General features: G+C 36.9%; 1 protein-coding gene across 1 annotated transcript in view; it reads left to right on the plus strand.

Moving 5' to 3' along the window:
• The window catches only part of camk1da (calcium/calmodulin-dependent protein kinase 1Da), an 89,040-nt gene extending 77,891 nt beyond the window's left edge, over nt 1-11,149 (plus strand). The window contains exons 6-11 of the mRNA XM_063005396.1: nt 1,399-1,474; nt 4,688-4,800; nt 5,910-5,988; nt 6,991-7,078; nt 7,197-7,458; nt 11,019-11,149. Of these exons, the coding sequence (XP_062861466.1) occupies nt 1,399-1,474; nt 4,688-4,800; nt 5,910-5,988; nt 6,991-7,078; nt 7,197-7,458; nt 11,019-11,149 (749 nt within the window). The remainder of the gene's footprint in view (nt 1-1,398; nt 1,475-4,687; nt 4,801-5,909; nt 5,989-6,990; nt 7,079-7,196; nt 7,459-11,018) is intronic.
• The last annotated feature ends 11,033 nt before the right edge of the window (nt 11,150-22,182 follow it).

The raw sequence follows: 22,182 nt of genomic DNA on the forward strand, positions 1-22,182 counted from the left end.
TTTTTAAATAGAAACATATTTAGGGCATGTTTAGCTCTGTGTTCCATCACCTTTCCTATTAATGAGACTTTTTAATGGTTTGGAAACAGAAGATACTAACTGTTCCAGTTTTGCAAGTGGAATTGTTCTCCATTCTTGCTTGATATAAGACTTCAGCTGCTCAACAGTTTATGGTCACAGTTGTTTAATTTTCCTATTCATGCTGCACCATACAATGTCAATAAAAGACAAATCTTGACTTCATGCAGACCAGTCATGTACACGCATTATGTGTCTACAAAGCCACACCATTGTAGTGCATGCAGAACGAGGCCTTGCAATGTCTTTCTGAAAAAGCCATGAATGTCCAGGGAAAAGACATCCCTCAATGGCAGCACATGTCTTTAAAATTGGAATATGCACCTCAATGGAACCTTCACACACATGTAGTTTACCCATGTCCTGGGCGCCGATGATCCCCCAATCCATGACACGGCTTTTGCCCCCTTTACTAATGACAGTCTGAATGGTTCATTTTTTGTCTTTGGCAGAGATTTTCATTTACATTTTTGCTATTTAGCAGATGCTTTTATTCAAAGTACAGTACTGTGACAGTACGTTGTCTAAGCATTTGAGGGTTAAGGGCCTTGCTCAAGGGCCCAACAGTGGCAACCTGGCAGTGGTGGGACTTGAACCAGCAATGTTTCGATTACTAGTCCAGTACCTTAACCATTAGGCTACAACTGCCCTAGAGAGAACACAACATAAATTTTTTCTGCAACGAAGTTGAAACTTGAATTCATCTGGCCACAGCATTTGGTCCATCTGTGATAAGCTTGGCCCCAGAGAACTTGGTGCCGTTTTTTTACAGAATTAATGTATGGCTTATTTAGGTTGCATTTCTTGATGCAGCGGCAAACTGCGTTAAGTAACACTGGTTTTCCAAAGTACTCCTGAGTCCATGTGGCTATATTTATCACAGTACCATGACTATTTCTCATTCAGTGCAGTCTTAGAGCTTGAAGCTCACACACATTTAAAAGTGGTTTCCTGCATTGCTTTACATGGAATATGATTTCTGCTGTTTTTACAATATTATGAATGGATGGCAAAAGATCTAAATTATTTTTTTTCAATCTGATTCACAAATCTCTAAAGAAGTTTGGCACAAAGTGAGATCTATCTTTGGAATTGGGGTTTGTAGATTCACCTTTGTTTGGTATTATACAATGCACAATACTGTATGTGGCACACTATATTTTTTCTTTTCATTTACATACAAATAACATATAAAGAGATGGATGGATGGATCCATTTTCTGTTCTCTATTGTCTCTACTAATATAACTCACAAAAGTTTCAGGTTAAACTAAGTAAACCCTGAATGACTTATTTTACCTGTTTTCGTTCTTCTTCTCAGCTCCTGAGGTGCTTGCTCAAAAGCCATACAGTAAAGCTGTGGATTGTTGGTCAATTGGAGTTATTGCCTACATCCTGTGAGTGCTCATTTTCCCCTTGTGTTTTACTTTTGTTTGATTTGAGCCTGTATATACACCCTAAAGAGCATCATTCAATCTTGCTTATTATGAGCCAGCTTCATTTTCAGGTATTACAGTACAGCATGATTATGTTAGCAGTAACAATCTTACAACAGCAGCCAATCTCAGGCATCTGTAAGCTAATGTAATTGGTTTTGGACAGTTAGCACATCCTCCAGACACAATAATTTGCTTAATGACATGGAACAGAAAAGGTGAGAAAATAGGGTGAAAAAGTGAGAAATCTGAATAATTAAATGGCAAAAAATAAAATTTTGGAGTCAATCGTCAGCTTCTGTTTGTAATTCACCAAAGTGCTACCAGGTGTACAAAAATGTTTATATGAAATGTTTAGAAATTGATGTACCTTTACAAATATTCCTTTTGGGAAAAGTAATATTTTTGGCCGTATCCACTGCACAGCTGCACACTTAGATTCTGCTGTAGACAAAAATCTTAATCTTTGTTAGCTCTCCATGAGCAACAGTGAACCCTGCACTTTACTATTCTCAGATACACACCAGTCCTGATCAGTTACAGATGTTTTTCTGTCACTGAGTCTCCTTTTATGGGGATTATTTTGGGGCTGTTTTAGTGTTTTTGTCTCTGACTCAGTAAAATAAGAATTTTATGTTCCTTTATAGAAAATGATGTGATTGTGTTTCACAATGATGTCTTATGTTGACAAAATGAAGCACTGTTTTCAATCCTTCACTCTTGCTTTCTTATTTTACATTCCTAAACTGTGCTCTTGCTGCATAATGATTCTTGGCTTCTTGCTCTCTTTACATGCTTTACATTTCCGTGTTGTAGCAAACAAGTGCCTACACTGCTGTTGTTTTTTAGGTTTCAGTTGAAGCTTGAGCTGTGGTTATCTGTGCATCTGGACTGTGTGTATAATTTTATTATGTCTTCTAAATACTATAGGACACTTTTATATGGTACTAAAATCTTTAATCTTTGATCTCCAAAATTTGATTTACAGCAACGTGATCTTAGTTTAAACAACCAGATTTGAGCTGTCTTATGCTATGCTGTGTTTTATAACTATACACCGATCAGGCATAACATTATGACCACCTTCCATATATTGTGTTGGCCCCCCTTTTGCTGCCAAAACAGCCCTGCAACTGTGATGCACTGTGTATTCTGACACTTTTCTATCAGAACCAGCATTAACTTCTTCAGCAATTTGAACTTCAGTAGCTCGTCTGTTGGATCGGACCACACGGGTCAGCCTTTGCTCCCCACGTGCATCAATGAGCCTTGGCCGCCCATGACTCTGTCGCCGGTTTACCACTGTTCCTTCCTTGGACCCCCCTGATAGATACTGATCACTGCAGACCGGGAACATTCCACAAGAGCTGCAGTTTTGGAGATGCTCTGACCCAGTCGTCTAGCCATCACAATTTGCCCCTTGTCAAACTCGCTCAAATCCTTATGCTTGCCCATTTGTCCTGCTTCTAACACATCAACTTTGAGGATAAAATGTTCACTTGCTGCCTAATAGATCCCACCCACTAACAGGTGCTGTGATGAAGAGATAATCAGTGTTATTCACTTCACCTGTCAGTGGTCGTAATGCTATGCCTGGTCGGTGTATATCTTTAATAAAATAAGAATGAACTGTTTGTGTTGAAGTGGAAATATTTTATAGTAAAAATGCTTAATTAGAAAACCTAATCTGTGCAAAATAAATCACAAAAAAGAGAAAATTAAAATAACTTAGGGAAGATACAATGTGTATGTAAAATCTCTTTAAGCAAGGTACTCTTAATTAAGTACTCTTATTTGTTAGAGTGCATGAGTGCTGAAAATGTATCTGTGCACATTGTACATTGAATAATACCTGCTCTTGTATTCATCTAGATTCTAAAAATGAATATGGTAAATACTAAAATCAAACATGGAGTGTTATTTTTGCTTATGTAATAATTCAACTTTTACATTTTTTTAATATTTCATTATACATGCAAGTTTTTAGTTAATCTGAGTCTGTGTTTTGTCTGTTGCTAGCATTCTTCCCCTAACACCCTGGATGGGCCAATTTGAAGCACTGTTAAGTCTAGTCTCATGGCTGATTGGCCTCTTATCGTGTGTAAAGATTGCATTAGCAACTGGAAAAATCACTGCTAATTTTCTTAATGTCTACATAGCCATACTGACGTCAAAAGCAAAAAGCACAGAACTAATCAGGCTGAAATCAGGCATAAAATTATCATTCATCTCCTCCTCCTTAATACAGCTAGCATGTGTACCCACGGGGAAAGGCATTTTAACAAGGTTGATGATTAGAGGAAAAAAACATTCCAGAAAATAAACTTTTTTTCAGCCTCTTTGCTCAGATTAATCCACCTAATCAGCTGTTTTTCCCTAGCAGGATTGAAGTCCCAGTGCTTTGTTAAAATGAGTTTTAAATTGAATTGTATATATGAATTTACAATTCAATGTCATCCATGTGTGCAAACTGCATAAATGACATGATCATTTAACACTTCACAGTGTGCTTTTTATTATTTTATAAGATATGCAATAAGTACTTGCTATGCAAATGCTATGTTTATAAACCAGACAGAACATTTACTACATGGCCAAAAGTATGTGGACACCCAGACGTAAGATATTAGACCCCAAGCACTGGCTTGCAGTCAGTATTTCAATAAATCTCAAAGGGATAGATGTTCTTACATTTCCATTTTACAAGAATGTCATTGTTTGCCATTTGGAAGTCGGTAGTGAGGATTGTACTGACTACAGATATATATTTTTGTGCCACATTTTTTATGTTAATCTGTGATCTGGTGTGCTGGTGTTGCTCCTAGACCTCATAATGGCCACACGTACAATATACAAGGCCAGCTCTAAAAGAGCAGACATTAAAGTTCAGTAAGCTTTTCATTACAACCAATTTTGTTGCCAATATCTATGGCTGCAGGCTTTTTGTTGGGCACCTTTTAACAAAGAATTGCACTGAAATAATAAAAAAATATATATAATAATTGTAAGTATAGTTCAAATACCTTTGATCATGTAGCTCACTGTGTTATTTTTGTGCCACACTATTAATGTTATTAGCATTTATAGGATTATTGGTAAATAATTGTTTATTTTTACAGCCTCTGCCACAAGTTAGAGTAAACATGACTTGCATTTTTAATTGTTCCCTTTTAGGTTGTGTGGTTATCCCCCCTTCTATGATGAGAACGACTCCAAACTCTTTGAGCAGATCCTGAAAGCTGACTACGAGTTTGATGCACCGTATTGGGATGATATATCTGATTCTGGTAATTAGCTACATTTTTCTTTATTTAAAAATGATACTTTGCTGGCACAATGACAAGAAATAGTTTGTGAACTCTTTGGATCTACCTTAATGTCAACATTACGCAGTAAATGTTTCAGTGTTATTTAAGTTTTACTTACAGTAAAAACATTTATTCTTGTTAATACTGATTACATCATTAACATTTTTACAAATTAGGCCTAAAAAGGTATGTGAACATCAGGAAAGGGGCAGTTAATACAGGAAATCCCATAAATATTGATGAACTAAAACTACAAACTGAATAGTTTGAATATTTTAGTTTGAATATTTTATAAAAAATAAAAAAAATGCACTACAAAGAAGAAGCTGTAATTTGTTAAGTATGTTAAACCTGTATTTAACTAACACAAGTACAAAAAGTACAAAATTCATTTTACAAATATATTTAAAATCTGATGTCTGCAACACATTCAACTATTTGTGACTATTTAATCAGCATGTTCTCTGAAGACATAACTATAAACACAGACATGTGTGTATAGTTTAGGCAGAATGTGTTTGTATGTTATTATGACTTCGATGATCAGAGTACAACTTCATTTTATTATTGCATTTTATATATTAAGTTCTCAAGTTTTTACCTGCACCTGTATGCAAAAGTAGATTGTATTAACTATGAATAACTGTTTGCATTGCTCACTTATACATATATAATTGATAAAAACTAAAGACAAAATGTGTATGTTTTTTTTTATATATTAATATATTTTTTAATATATTGCTTCTGTCTAGACCAGTCATACACACATGCAGAGAGACACACAAACATTTGCTTAGTTTTAGGCAAGTAACCTTGTGGTCTGCAAGTAAGAGTTAAAGAATGTAAGCAATGTTTTACTGGAAAGGATATCACCACTCACCCCACTTGTTTTGAATTTTATCATGTTACTCATTTGCTGTGGGTTCTACTTACAGCATTTTTGTGTAAATGTTTTTTTAATGATACTACAAATGATTAAATATGTAATTTTGCTGCTGCTTTACACTTTTTAAGCAAATTAATCTGCAATGCTAATGTACCAAGTTTAGTTTGATAGCTATAAAATAGTGTTTCTGTAATGTTTGCAGCCAAGGACTTTATAAGCAATTTGATGGAGAAAGACTCTGTTAAGCGCTTTACCTGTGAACAAGCTTTGCGTCATCCATGGTAAGTAATTTTTAGACTCCTGTATAAGTCTGCATAAAATCACACAGCAGTGTATTTTTGTGTTTGCAAAAACACAACCTTTATTGCAAAACAATTTTATTAGGGCTGTTAGTATAGTATGAAATAATAAAATACTGTTAGTATTGCCATGTGTGACAATTCTTTTCAGTACACTATATAAAACACCTAAAACAGTCTAAAGGTGTAACAAAGATGGTCTAGGTATCATTTTCATTAGATTTATGTTAGGGAACCAATTGCTTATTACCTTGTAAAGACCCTGGCCTATCATATTATTACTATATCCCATTCTTCACATGCGTACTTTAGTGAAGGCCAGGCCCTAACCAACAATAATATATAAATATGCAAATTGGGATGCCATTTACTAAAATTTGGTGTAATTTGGCAAATTAAAGTCTGACATTTATACTATTTGGTTAGATATTTAACAGTGATTTTCAATATGTCTTTCTGATCGTATATTTTGGCATAATTTGTCTTCATTAGAACTGATAGACTTTGGATGTTGCCTATCTAGTTTTTAAAAGAAAATGTTATTTTAATCTAATTCTCTGCAGTTGACAGTTTAATCAGAAACCATGGATATTTCTTTTTAATATTGTGAATCAGTATTGTAAATAGAAGTAATAAAACAAATAGCATCTGGGTTTATTTAAAGCAAATCTAAGATGACCTTTTACTAGTGGACCTGATGTCACAAACATCTTTCACATGTCCCCAAATTTACCAAAATCAAACGAGCTGATCCAAATGATCTTGGGGCCTGGATAAACTGTGTTAAAATGCCTTAAGAGTGGTGCTCACAAATGTTATGTGTTACTTGTATAACTCATGTTTGGGCGCAAATGAACCTGTTTATTATTATCTGTTCATACCAGAAGAACAGTGGGTTTGTGCAATGCAGAATTGTCAGTGATGGTAATTTGACTGGAATTCTGTGTTACTACAGCGTTGTCACTGTATGAACTTGTTTTCCAGGATTGCTGGAGACACTGCTCTCTGCAAGAACATACATGAGTCTGTCAGTCGTCAAATGCGTAAAAATTTTGCAAAGAGCAAATGGAGGGTAAGCTAGGCCTGCAATCGATCATGACAGTGATTTAGGATTGAACTGCATAGTCTTGTCATAACAGTTTCTGGTTCCTTACTATTACTAATGTACCTTTTCTTGTTTGGGTTTGTAGCAAGCTTTCAATGCTACGGCAGTAGTGAGGCACATGAGGAGGCTGCAGCTGGGCAGCAGTATGGGTGCCAGCATGGACAGTTCTCAACCAAACAACAATAACCAGAGTCGGGTACATGCCACAAAGCAGCAAACCACAACAACTAACCCAGTTGTAAACTCTCCAGTGACCATCAACCAGACTCAGAAAGCTGTTTCAGGCCAGAACCAGTATCATATCAACAACATGTCTACAGAGTCAACTGCTATATTACGCAAAGACTGTAAGTAAGCCTTCACAACACTGTGAGTTTGGTGGTTGTCTGGTTTCATTCATGACAGCAAACTACTAGTTATCTAGTTGTAGTAGTAGCAAGCCGTAGCCTAGTGGTTAAGGTACTGGACTAGTAATCAGAAGGGCGCTGGTTCAAGCCCCACCACTGCCAGGTTGTCACTGTTGGGCCCTTGAGCAAGCACTCAATTGCTCAGACTGTAATGTACTCTAACTGTAATGTAAGTCGCTTTGGATAAAGGCGTATGCTGAAAATGTAAATCTAAATATTACAGCCAGCCTAATAGAACAATTATAAAGCCTGAGACTTTCATGGTTTATCAGATCAGTTATTCATTAATTAACATTAATAAAGCATGAGCTTCAGCCATGAATACAATTTGTGCAATCATTTTAGATTAACACCATTACCAGATCTCTGTGCCACTGTATGAACAGCATAAATAAATAAATCAGTCGTGAGGTAATTCTCCAGTGTTTTATCTGTAGTTTATATCATAAATCTGATTAACCATAGAACATTGTGTATGTTTTTACTAAATAGAAAAACATATTTAGGTTAAACTCAAATTTCATCAAAAAACACTTAACTGTGTAATGTAGAATTACATTGTTGTACACAATGTACCATATCGGGTGTTGTACAGTGGGGCCAAAAAGTATTTAGTCAGCCACTGATTGTGCAAGTTCTCCTACTTAGAAAGACGAGAGAGGTCTGTAAGTTTCATCATAGGTACACTTCAACTATGAGAGACAAAATAAGAAAAAAAAATCCAGGAAATCACATTGCAGGATTTTTAAAGAATTTATTTGTAAATTATGGTGGAAAATAAGTATTTGGTCAATAACAAACAAGCAAGATTTCTGGCTCTCACAGACCTGTAACTTCTTCTTTAAGAAGCTCTTCTGTCCTCCACTCGTTACCTGTATTAATGGCACCTGTTTGACCTCGTTATCTGTATAAAAGACACCTGTCCACAGCCTCAAACAGTCAGACTCCAAACTCAACCATGGCCAACACCAAAGAGCTGTCGAAGGACACCAGGAAGAAAATTGTAGACCTGCACCAGGCTGGGAAGAGTGAATCTACAATAGGCAAGCAGGTTGGTGTGAATAAATCAACTGTGGGAGCAATTGTAAGAAAATGGAAGACATACAAGGCCATTGATAATCTCCCTTGGGGTCAAGATCTCATCCCGTGGGGTCAAAATGATCATGAGAACGGTGAGCAAAAATCCCAGAACTACACGGAGGGACCTGATGAATGACCTGCAGAGAGCTGGGACCAAAGTACAAAGGCTACCATCAGTAACACACTACGCAGAGAGGGACTCAAATCCTGCAGTGCCAGGCGTGTCCCCCTGCTTAAGCCAGTACATGTCCAGACCCGTCTGAAGTTTGCCAGAGGAGAATATGGATGATCCAGAAGAGGATTGGGAGAATATCATGTGGTCAGATGAAACCAAAATGGAACTTTTTGGTAAAAACTCAACTCGTCGTGTTTGGAGGAAGAAGAAGAACCCAAGAACACCATACCTACTGTGAAGCATGGGGGTGGAAACATCATGCTTTGGGGCTGTTTTTCTGCAAAGGGGACAGGACGACTGATCCGTGTTAAGGGAAGAATGAACGGGGCCATGTATCGTGAGATTTTAAGCCAAAACCTCCTTCCATCAGTGAGAGCATTGAAGATGGAACGTGGCTGGGTCTTCCAGCATGACAATGATCCCAAACACACCGCTCGGGCAACGAAGGAGTGGCTCCGTAAAAAGCATTTCAAGGTCCTGGAGTGGCCTAGCCAGTCTCCAGACCTCAACCCCATAGAAAATTTGTGGAGTCCGTGTTGCCCAGCGACAGCCCCAAAACATCACTGCTCTAGAGGAGATCTGCATGGAGGAATGGGCCAAAATACCAGCTACAGTGTGTGCAAACCTGGTGAAGACTTACAGGAAACGTTTGACCTCTGTCATTGCCAACAAAGGTTATGTTACAAAGTATTGAGTTGAACTTTTGTTATTGACCAAATACTTATTTTCCACCATAATTTACAAAAAAATATATGTGATGTGATTTCCTGGATTTTTTTTTCTCATTTTGTCTCTCATAGTTGAAGTGTACCTATGATGAAAATTACAGACCTCTCTCATCTTTCTAAGTAGGAGAACTTGCACAATCAGTGGCTGACTAAATACTTTTTGACCCCACTGTACATCTATAGATTTCAACACCAGAAATCAACATCTGCAGAGCACTTTTTAACCCTTGTGTTTTATTATGGAGATAAGTTAAATTTTTGTAAAAATGAACAGATCTGGTGCCCAGGTGGCACAATGGGATATTTTGGACACGATTCTGAACTCCTTGGGTTCGAAACCGGTCGGCTGGGTGCAGTGCAGTGGCAGTGTCTGCAGCAGACTCTAATTCGCTACCGTGTCTGCTATGACGGGAAGACCAGACTATGTAGGTGGGGTCTTCAAACGCTGTTATGATTAGTAGATAAAGGCGCCTGTGCAGAATGCATGGGCGTAAAGAACGGGTCCACTAGGACTGCGCACGTGTCTGAGAAGGCGTGAGCAGCAACATACCCTCCTCGAATGCAATCAGGTCTCCCCAGCAGTGGAAGACAGATTGACTACGCTAAAATCGGGAGAAAATGGGAGAAAATGCATAAATAAATAGAAAAAAAGATTAACGGATCTGACGTTTCTGACGATCTACTCAGCTAATGCAATGCAACTGCTGATTACGTTTTTTTATGTGTATGCTTGATGTAAACACGCAATCAAAAAGATAAGTAATAATAAGTAGTGCTGTGCTTGTACACACTGAAAGTATTGTCGTAAAGGTGCAGGGTGTCATGATGAAAAATCCGTAGCAGTACAATGCTTTAGAAACCTCACAGACAGGTACACGCACAGCATTATGTCTACAAGGTGTAGTGTTTACTGAAATCTCAATCAAATTTTCAATTCTGTGCATGTGCTTTTTATTTAAGTATTTTGTAATTCCTTTAGTTTATAAATCATATAGTTATCATTGTTGTTAAACAGTCTGTACATTCTTATTGTTCCAGGATTTTACTGGGAGCTTTTTGTTTGCTTATGAACCTATACTGTATTTAGAAATAAACTGAAATCTTTTGTAGTTTTGCAGCTTTAAATTCTTAATAAAACAGAATTAACTGGAAATGCATAACCACAGTTTCTTTCCACAGTCACAATACTGAAAGGTTGTATTATAGAGATTTAGAGCGTGATTTAAAATACATCTTTAAAAATTCTACAGATGTGTTTAACGAACATTTTAACAGCATCAACAACTGCTCAAACATGTATATTTAATAGTTCTAAGTTGAGCCTTTTTTTTTCGTAGTGAGGGAAACCATGTTCTTATTATTTTTTGATCAGTTAAAATTGTGATATTCTGCAGATGCAGTAGATGGACCTGGATTATAAAAGAAAATAACTGTATTTCCAGCAACATTTATCTTTTGAGTCACGTGACAGCTTGGAAATAATTTGCCTACCTAATATTCCTGGTGATCTTTTGCAGGTCCGGCCCCTCCCCATGCCTCCTGTTCTCTGGCATCTGCAGCTTCTTCTTCAGCTTCAGGGGTGGAGCCCTGCAGGTCACACCCCTCATCAGTTGCCTCGGTGAGCACCATGCTAACTGGGACTAAGTGACGCCAGGTTTTGCGGGGAGAGAGCTGGGAGGCTACAGCCCTTTAAGCAATGCCTCTCAGTCCACCCCCTGCCCTGCCTTTATTATAGGCAGAGGACTTAGCCACCCACTGGTCGCAACGATTAACCACTGAGAGACACTTACTGCGCGCCATGCACACCTCATCGTGTCCTGCTATTTGACCCCGAGCTACCGAGGGGCACAACACGCGCCGACAGGACAGATAGGTCTGATTTAATGCTTAAACGTGAATTGAACATGGCTGGACAGTAATGAAAAAAGTGTGTCATGAATGTACTATAAATTACAGCAGCCATTTTACCCTTTGGATATGACTCAGAAAGGACTTCAGAGGAATCAATGTCAAACACTTCTCACTCTACATCTATTGCTCTTCCTGCCTCTTCCTTTGTTTTCTCTTTCCTCACGCAGCATGGCTCTTCCTGAGACTGGTTTTGAGTTGATAGGAGAGGATTCTTGCAGTGAGTCTTGCATTGGGTCTCTAGTCTCTCTTCTTTTTAATGAATCCTATTGCTGACCTGCAGAAGTGCTTTATAAGTTTTGTTAGACTGTTTTAAACTGTTATTTGGCTATAATTTGGATCTGTTTGCACATAGGAGCTCCAGTGGTACTTAGTGAATTGCTGTTGTCCTGCAGGGTTTGATGAAAATTTGATTAGTTAACAACCACACATTTTGGTCATTACACAGGTTAAATCATCTAATTGCGATGATTCCTAAGTCATACTCTGTTGTGAGGTACAATTGCTGTCTCAATTTTTTTGTACACCACAGACACCCATTAGTTATTATAGAAGTTGGTAGCACTGTTATACACACAGTCCCTGAAAAGCCATGGAAGCATTTATTTCCACACCCAGTGCATGAGTTCTCAGGGAATTCCACAGTTGCACTGGGCATTGCAGATATCGTCTTAAAGGCCATGACTTTGATAGAAAGTGTTAGGATACTTTAGACTGGCTTGTTCTCCATAGTTTCACTATTGCACCAAATTCTCTTTGTCTACCAAAAGCCCTATATAAAGCCAATGTACTCTCTTTATATTAATTATGTAAGATGGGCTGTCTCTAATTGTGTTCTTGGTCAGCTTGAAGGTCAGCTTGTTGATGTGCATCAGTTTTGCAATGCACTAGATTTTGTACCGTAATCCTAGCCCATAGTAAAAAAGTCATTTTTGTCAATTTGTCTACAGTCTAATCTGGTTAAAGGCTAAATGTCCCAGCTAAAATTAGGCTCGCTTTTCCTGTGCGATGAAATAGATGTGAAGGTGTGGCCTACACCTGGGAACTCAACTTTGGTTCACTGCCTGCCTACACACCTTTCCATCCTCTATAGGTTTTATCAAGCACAAACATTAGTTTGGATCTCCATTCAGTTTTTTTGTAGGAATAAAACAAACAATCCAAATAAATGTTAAAGTATATGCAGTACATGAAGCTTCAGTGTACTGCTGAACTTTACAAATGCTATATTGGTATTTTTGTAGGTGGTGTTAAGAAAAAAATTATTTAAAATGTGGATGCATTTTACATTTTGTTTCCAAGGAGAAATTTGAACATTACAAAAATATACCTATATTTTTTACAGTACCTTCTTAAATATAGTGTCCTTTTTAAACGGCTTTGTCATGTTAATTTGTAGCCATCCCTTCTTAACTTCCTTCTTAAATAAGGCCTAGGAAGTCAGGGGTTCCCAGTCTTTTTAACAATGCAGGCCAGTCCACAGCCCTCGTCTTTTGACAGGCCATTCAAAATGACAACAGGAGGATTAGGACACAGAATTGGCATCTCAGGATAGAAACATGCAAATTTAACTTTAAGAATTCACGAGCAGCAAAATGTTTACATTTATAAATGTGGAAGACCATTTTTGCTTGCTTGTTCAATAACAAAAATTATTATCCTCAGTCAATGATAAACACCTGTGTTCCCAGACAGTGTTTCCTAGCAACAGCATTGTTATGGCTTTATGGCTAGAAAAGGTAGGTATATTGTGTGTTCAACTTTTAAGTGACCCAACAATTCCCAAGAAAACAAATGCTCTTAGTGCCCTGGTATAATCAACCCTTAGCCCAGGGTCAGTTGTGGTCTGGTTGTTGGGAACCTGTGGCCCAAGCTATTGTGTGCCCATTATCTTTATATATTTTTCCCCAGAACATTTGAACATGTTAAAAGACATAACTCATATTATCCCGTATCTAAAATGACCTTTAAGTTATACAATCCAATGTATTCCAATTTATTAGCCTTTAGCCTTCCTTTAGGCAGGCCTTGTTGCTGACCAAGAAAATTCCTAGTTGGGGACAGCCCTTACATATGAACATATCATGTAAATAATGCAAAACTTCTAAGAATAAAATAAAATTAGATGTACAACTAGACAAATGTATATGGGTCGGGGTTAAACTAAACGCTAAGGGCTTAAAATACTTTTTTAAAGAAGGTTTATCCAGACCACTAATGGCTCTGGATGGATGCGTTATAGAGTCTGACTGTAACTGTTCTAGCTTAACCTCCTGAAGCCTATATAATGTGTTGCTATTTTGGGAGAAGATTTATGTGCTGAGAAGGGTGTGTCATATTCTCCTAAGTGCCATCAAAATCTTCATGCAATTTTTTGTTAATGTTTTTGAATGTGTTTGTAAACTGATTTCATTATAAAAATGTCAAATCACTGTAAACTGTTATACTGTACATCATTTGTCATATAACGTTAAAGTGTTAGACTATCTTACTCTCTTACATAACTTTTTTTTGTTATGTGCTGTTTTAAAAGATATGTGTAGATGTTTCCCAAAAGTATCCATGTTAAACTAAAAATTGACCCATAGATCCTAATGATAAATGTTTTCTGTGCAGTTGAGTATTTCTATACTGTTCGTTCATCAAAGAGAAACATGGTCCTCTATGTGGTTTTGTTTTTGTTATGGTATTTGTTTTGTCATTCTCTGTCTGGTTGTGTATATGTGGATTGATTGTGTTTTGTGTATGCCATTCCTGTGGTGTTTTACCCCATTTTTGAAAGCCAGTCCAGGAAAACAGTTGGGGTAAAATGTTTACCATTGTTTTTACAGTGCATACAGAATATACAAACATTTTCCCTCATTATTTTTGCCACTGGGGTTGGGCGACATGCAAGTGAATGGGAATATATATCTGCCAATTTCTGGTCTACAGGTGGATTATTCTGCATTATATGGGCTTTGCTATAAACTAACACAAACAGACCTATTTTAAATAGATAGACAGAACTGTTTTGCACATTTTTATATGAAAGTGTTAAAACATGGAGGAGGATAGAAATATGTCAATCTTGGCCCTTCTTCATAGCCCTGAAGGTTGAAAATCAGAAGCTTGGGATACCCTAATGATTTGATTGTATGACCTTTTTTTACTTTGTAATTGTCTAGTAGATTTGTAAAAGAGAAGTAGCACTGTTTAATCTAAACTAAAGGTCACTGTCTTACTGGAAAGACTGGAACCCTTTAATTTCAGACTTATTCTTAAAAACCCAGTTATACGCTTTTATATACATACAGCGATGAGAAATTATGCGAGCAAATACCTTTCTATTATGTGTAACTGTTGATGTTGGCTGTGAATTGAAGCACCAAAGTGAGTTTAATAAAATTGGTATCAGTTAGTGATGCATTCCTACAAACAGTTTGAAAAAGCAGTGCTTAGCTCACACAGCTAACTTGCTAACTTAAATCTAAAGCTCTTGTTAAAAGTAAATGTCACCTCATTCAGTCCTTGTAACTGTGATCATCACACTGATGTGCTTAAAGTTTTTATTGAATATAAATCTTGAGGAAACATCTTGAGAGCTTTAGGACATTTACTTAGTACTGTACTAAAGAATATGTCATTAGTACTTTAGTCATTGCTAATTGGTGACTAGTAAGTGAAATGCAGACTGAATACTTGAAGCTTGGCAATATAGACATTAATTTTTTATATTTAATGTGACAGAAATTTAATTTAAAGGTGCTCGCTTGGAGGCAGATCTGGTGACAAGGTAGACAACTAAACTAATTATCATGTTAAAGGACCATTTTAAGATGCCTTCTGCTTTGTGGCATGGTGCTTTATTATGCTGGAAGTAATCATTTTAAAATGGTAATGCTTAATTCTTGATTGATATTAAAGGCAGTGTGTGCCACAAAAATTTCCCACACAATTACACCACTAAAAACATTCTGAAACGTAGATACAGGGCAGGCTGGATTTATGGATTTACAATGTTCTGACCCTACCATCTAGGTGATTTAATGCAAGCTGATTAAATAAATATTGGCTAATTGAAGAGGTATGCAGGTGTTCCTAATTTTTGTGATTATTTCCTTGCAAAACAAGGTCAAAATTACTGATGTTCTGCTTTTATTTCTAATGAATTATAGTCTGATCTTTATCTAAGTCATAATTATAGGCATACACACTCTACCAACATGATCGCACAAACAGGTCCCTCATAGGTTTTCACGGGCCTTTGCTGTTACCTTTTAAGTTTACTTTTTAGCATTACAAGTGCTTCTGGAGTGATTCTTGAAAGATACCTGCTTCCAGATTAAAGGTATTCCTTTACTAATCACCCATTTTGCATAATCTGTCTGACAGAACAAATGCCCTTACATGTTTTCAAGCAGTTAAAAGGGTCATTTAGATGGTGTTGGGGTGGTGCAGCAGTCTAATATCCTAGCCAACTGTCTTGGTCAGGCATTCAACGTACATAAGAAAGTAAAGGCAGGATGGACATTTACATACTTGCCATTGCAACACTGACCCATACTGTTCAATCAAGGTGTGTCACAAGTGGCGAAGAAATACATAAGATATAATGTGATCCTCAGTGCATGTTAAAGCTCTGTTTGAATCTACAGTGGGGAAAAAAATGGTTGGTAGTGTAAATAATTGAAGTTTGATTGAACACTATGCCATGAGAAAATCTTAATTTACTGGTATAATGTGGCAGAATTGTGCTTGAAACTGTGTGCTTTTATAGGACTGGGTATCCCATACCTTTAATATGCTCTCTCTAGTTGGTATACCTGACATAGACACTGGAGATGCAGAAGTGCTCATAGTACGTTGTGTTTGGTCAGGTTAGGCAGACATCATGTTTATGATTTAGATGAAGATCAACATAGTTTTGTGAGCAACTTAATAAAAAAATACAGCAATTTATTTCAAATGTATCGCCCACCCCTAGTTGCCATACATTCAGCCCCTTTTGAGTGTGTATGAGTGAATACAGTGTAGAAAACGTTTTTTTTTCTTTGTGGATGCTTTTGGTCGTTAATGTGTTTATGTCTAGAGTTCTTGCTCGGTTAGTTCAAAGGCTTTGTAAATAGATTCTGTACAGTATAATCATTTTGTTGTTGCTTAGAAAAGAATGTGTGAGAAGAGTGTTTCCTTGTGTGTGTGTAAGTGGTTTCTGAAATTCAAATATGTATACCATCCTGTCTTTTAAACATTGCCTTTCTGTAATAGTCTTTTGCAGGGAATGGCACACACACACTCATCTGACTGTAATGCACATCTACGGTATTATTGTCTATCCACTACTGGACGTCTAATAACTGTCTGGTATTCAGTATGTATTTTGCTTTCTGGTAGTTAGATTTGTATTGTGCTGAACTATGCCTTGTGCATTCCACATTTAAATTCATATTAACATTGGGCATTTATACATACAGACATGGCCAAAGTATTGGTACTCATCCACCTTCTTTAAAATAAGTGTATTGTACCTACTATTCTTTATTTCACAATAAATAGATCAGAAACTTTTCTTTAGATGTATGACTTAATATATTTACAATAATATGGCATGGACAAAAATATTGGCTCCCTTTAGTATTTTGTAGCACCGCCTTTGAAGGCAGTGCTAGTGCTGTTCTAGCTCTCTCAGGTGTGGTCAGTGCTATCTCTCATTTGCAAGTTCCAGCTCTTTTAATTGTTCAATAGGAGTTAGATCAGAACTCATAGCAGGTCACTTCAGAATGGTCCAATGTCCTCGCATAATTTTTTGAGTCCCTTTTAAATGCTTTTTAGGTAATTACCCTGTTTGCAGGCATAGCTTTATGACACTGGGCAGTACATACTTTTCAGAGATGGTCTTCTAAATACGTTGAAAAGCTCTTTAAACCACAGATAAACACCATAACCTTACTAATGTTTGTCATATTCACATATTCAACACAATGGCATAAAAACAGCAGAATAAGTTATTTCCTTTTTTAAACTGGCTGCATAATTGACATTGTTAAAAGCACTTGTAAAATTAATTAAAATCAAAGTCTCCCTAGACTATGACCACAATGCAAATATATCTTACAACGTTTAAAGAGTACTAATCATTTTGTCCATGACATGAATTTAACTATTTTCAACTTTTTGCTTTTCTTTCAGTGCAAAGCAAAGACAACCATGTATACATAATAAAATTAATTCTAACACTTTTAGGAGCAAATAATGGTTTATTTTAATATAATACTATGATCTCAATATTTTTGGCCATGTCTATAGAACTTATAGAGTAATTCCCACGACAACATTCGCTCATATTTTTACTTACTCAGGCGTCGCGATTGCCTCTTTAATTGAAAAGCTGTGACTGACACAGATCTGTGCCACTCTCTAAACTGTGCAGTTTTTCAAAAATCATTTCTCAAATGCTGATGAAATTACAGCATGGTATGTTTAGACAGGCAGCATCACCCATAAGAAGTGTATTAAATACATCACATATGTTTCAACAAAATGCATGTCTGAAGCACTTATACATTCAACCTCTAAAGTGTTGATGTATTTATAAAAGCCCTTACATATATACACATATAGATATTCATATATATAAAACATGCAGGTCTTGTTGCTATCGTGTTTCCATGGCTGCCCTCTCCAAAGTTAACCAGTGAAATGTGGACTGTATACTCTATATGCATGTGACACATACAATCCCTTACTTGGAGTGGCATATGAATACTGCTGTTACTGTGATGTGAATCTTCTGTTAATATGGGGCTTGTACAGTGTATCACAAAAGTGAGTACACCCCTCACATTTCTGCAGATATTTAAGTATATCTTTTCATGGGACAACACTGACAAAATGACACTTTGACACAATGAAAAGTAGTCTGTGTGCAGCTTATATAACAGTGTAAATTTATTCTTCCCTCAAAATAACTCAATATACAGCCATTAATGTCTAAACCACCGGCAACAAAAGTGAGTACACCCCTAAGAGACTACACCCCTAAATGTCCAAATTGAGCACTGCTTGTCATTTTCCCTCCAAAATGTCATGTGATTTGTTAGTGTTACTAGGTCTCAGGTGTGCATAGGGAGCAGGTGTGTTCAATTTAGTAGTACAGCTCTCACACTCTCTCATACTGGTCACTGAAAGTTCCAACATGGCACCTCATGGCAAAGAACTCTCTAAGGATCTTAAAAGATGAATTGTTGCGCTACATGAAGATGGCCAAGGCTACAAGAAGATTGCCAACACCCTGAAACTGAGCTGCAGCACAGTGGCCAAGATCATCCAGCGTTTTAAAAGAGCAGGGTCCACTCAGAACAGACCTCGCGTTGGTCGTCCAAAGAAGCTGAGCGCACGTGTTCAGCGTCACATCCAACTGCTGTCTTTGAAAGATAGGCGCAGGAGTGCTGTCAGCATTGCTGCAGAGATTGAAAAGGTGGGGAGTCAGCCTGTCAGTGCTCAGACCATACGCCGCACACTACATCAAATTGGTCTGCATGGCTGTCACCCCAGAAGGAAGCCTCTTTTGAAGTCTCTACACAAGAAAGCCCGCAAACAGTTTGCTGAAGACATGTCAACAAAGGACATGGATTACTGGAACCATGTCCTATGGTCTGATGAGACCAAGATTAATTTGTTTGGTTCAGATGGTCTCAAGCATGTGTGGCGGCAATCAGGTGAGGAGTACAAAGATGTGTGTCATGCCTACAGTCAAGCATGGTGGTGGGAATGCCATGGTCTGGGTCTGCATGAGTGCAGCAGGTGTTGGGGAGTTACATTTCATTGAGGGACACATGAACTCCAATATGTACTGTGAAATACTGAAGCAGAGCATGATCCCCTCCCTCCGGAAACTGGGTCGCAGGGCAGTGTTCCAGCATGATAATGACCCCAAACACACCTCTAAGACGACCACTGCTTTATTGAAGAGGCTGAGGGTAAAGGTGATGGACTGGCCAAGCATGTCTCCAGACCTAAACCCAATAGAACATCTTTGGGGCATCCTCAAGCGGAAGGTGGAGGAGCGCAAAGTCTCGAATATCCGCCAGCTCCGTGATGTCGTCATGGATGAGTGGAAAAGCATTCCAGTGGCATTCTGTGAAGCTCTGGTAAACTCCATGCCCAGGAGAGTTAAGGCAGTTCTGGGAAATAATGGTGGCCACACAAAATACTGACACTTCAGGAACTTTCACTAAGGGGTGTACTCACTTTTGTTGCTGGTGGTTTAGACATTAATGGCTGTATATTGAGTTATTTTGAGGGAAGAATAAATTTACACTGTTATATAAGCTGCACACAGACTACTTTTCATTGTGTCAAAGTGTCATTTTGTCAGTGTTGTCCCATGAAAAGATATACTTAAATATCTGCAGAAATGTGAGGGGTGTACTCACTTCTGTGATACACTGTATATCCAATGCCTTTGACAATCATCTGCACATATCAGAGTTTATATACCATGCTGTAAAGAAACAGGGAATTAATGTTTTTTTTTTTCTCCAATAAATCCTGAATGACCACTGTCTCCATGATTTTATTGTTTCAGTATGTGCACTGATTCTTTTTTGCTATTGTGCAGACGTTGTTGAGTAAATCACTGAGTCTCACTCAAGCTAGTCATGGGTACAAACACACAATTCAGTAGTCTCAAACTATTTTGACTTTATTTTCGCTGTCAAATGTAAAAAAGAAAAAGTGGCCCTAAAACTCAAAGTAGGCCTACTACAAAAGTTAAGACACAAAAATGAAAATTTCTTAAGCAAAATGCAAATCCTCTTTAGATAAAATCGCTTTATCACACAAGCTTCAATACACTGTGCATGTTGTTTCATTTGTTCTCATATATGCTAGAATAAAAAGAACAGATGGTAAAAGTAATTGTCACCTTATATTTATTCAGTGAAGAACATCTACAAAAACAGCCACAACTACCATCCATATGTGACTTCACTATTTTCAAACTTGTGTTACACTTGTCTGTGTGCTTAGCATATCCGTGCGAACCATTGCTATTAACAAATATACTGTATAAATAGGTCCATTCATAGGGAAGATATAATTGGTCAATTTTACTGTTATTTAAAAACTGGTCTCTAAAAGAAAATCTATTGCTAAGTCTGCTGATATATTATCGCACGTTCTTTTTACCTATACAGAGGGTAACAAAGAAGCTTTTTTTATCTAACCTCTCACACTCCAGTACAAATTGAATAAGCAGGTATGAACAATGTATTTGCTTGAATTTGTATTTGTTTAAATGTTGTCAAAGTATTTGTAAAAATACATGGCCACTGGCGCTCAGGTCATCTGTTCTGCTTTTGTCTGGAAAATTGCATAATAATAAAGAAGAATGGCATTCATTACTTAACACGCATGTACAGATAAATTTACTATATCAGCCTATGCAGTTTCAATACCCTTCAAACTTCACAATTACCAATGATCAGTCCTAAAACATTTATTCATTTTTAATTTCATTCATTTTTATTTATGTATTTAATGTAATTTTATTATTTTGACAAAATCCTTCCAAACCAAGTAAAGAATAGTGTTAAATAAAAAAAAAAATTATATTAACATTTCATTTACAGATTACAGATTATACACCTTAATTTTTTGCACAGCTGGTAAAGTGGGTGCAGCACATTAGCAGGGTCATAGGGAACTGGATTCAACCACCACTTATGGTCTTCCCTCCACATGTGTTTATTAAAGGTAATTTAGTCCTAAAATAGGTTTAGGACTGAATTACCTCAATTAGGTATATAAATATAATATAAATTGACTCTACATATGAGATTCTGTTTGGTGTCTTGCGATTGATTTGGGGGGATTTCTGAACCCACTGCATCCCTGATCAGGATAAAGCAGTTATTAAAAATAATAAATTAATAAATGTAGTCTATTAAATGAGATTACATGATAATCAATTTAGTTCACACTGCTCCAAGAACCTAAAAATGTAACTAAAATCCAATTTTAAATAAGCAGTATTTTCTGTTTTGTTCTGGATGATGCTTTAGGGTGCTGCAGTAGGTACTGTAATTTTTCTAGGTGCAAGTATGAGTCGATGTGTTTGTGGTGGGATGAATTGGCTCCCAGGTCATAGTGTATTTCCACCACAGCCCTGATTAAAATAAGAATGTTTTGAAATACATTAATTGTGTAAAAAAAAAAAAAACTTTGTTTTTGTTCAAGAGAAGCTGACAAATGTTGTGCTGTTAACCAAATAAATTACGAAATTATGAAAAAATTAAATTATGTACACCAGAATGCCATTTGTTTTACAGCTATACTGTTTTACAGGAGCTGGGAATGTCACGTCTGCCATAAAGTAAACACTTCACCACACTTTAATGCATTCCGATTCCCCACAAAAGAGATGAATAATAAATAAATGCACAACAGATGGAGGTTCTAGTTTTAGGAAATGTTTGCTGATGATGAATGGACAAAACTGTTAAATTCTGCTTTTTTTTGTTAAAGTAAAATCGATTACTGCCATACTTGATTATGTTTGTTTTCTTAAATTTGCTAATTTAAAAGAAAGTTAGGCAAAAACCTTTAGCTATTGGATAGGGTAGCCATATGTCCTCTTTTTTTTCCCTGTACATGTCATCTTTGTGGGAACTACAAAAAAGGGTCTGGCTGCCTAAAATGTATTACTACACTTGCCATGCATGTATTCTTGCATTGCTTTGATTGGTTGATTAATTATGATTGGTTCATTATGTAATTTGGAACAAATTTCAT

The sequence above is a fragment of the Trichomycterus rosablanca genome, chromosome 1 (genome assembly GCF_030014385.1).
Source record: "Trichomycterus rosablanca isolate fTriRos1 chromosome 1, fTriRos1.hap1, whole genome shotgun sequence".
NCBI lineage: Eukaryota > Metazoa > Chordata > Actinopteri > Siluriformes > Trichomycteridae > Trichomycterus > Trichomycterus rosablanca.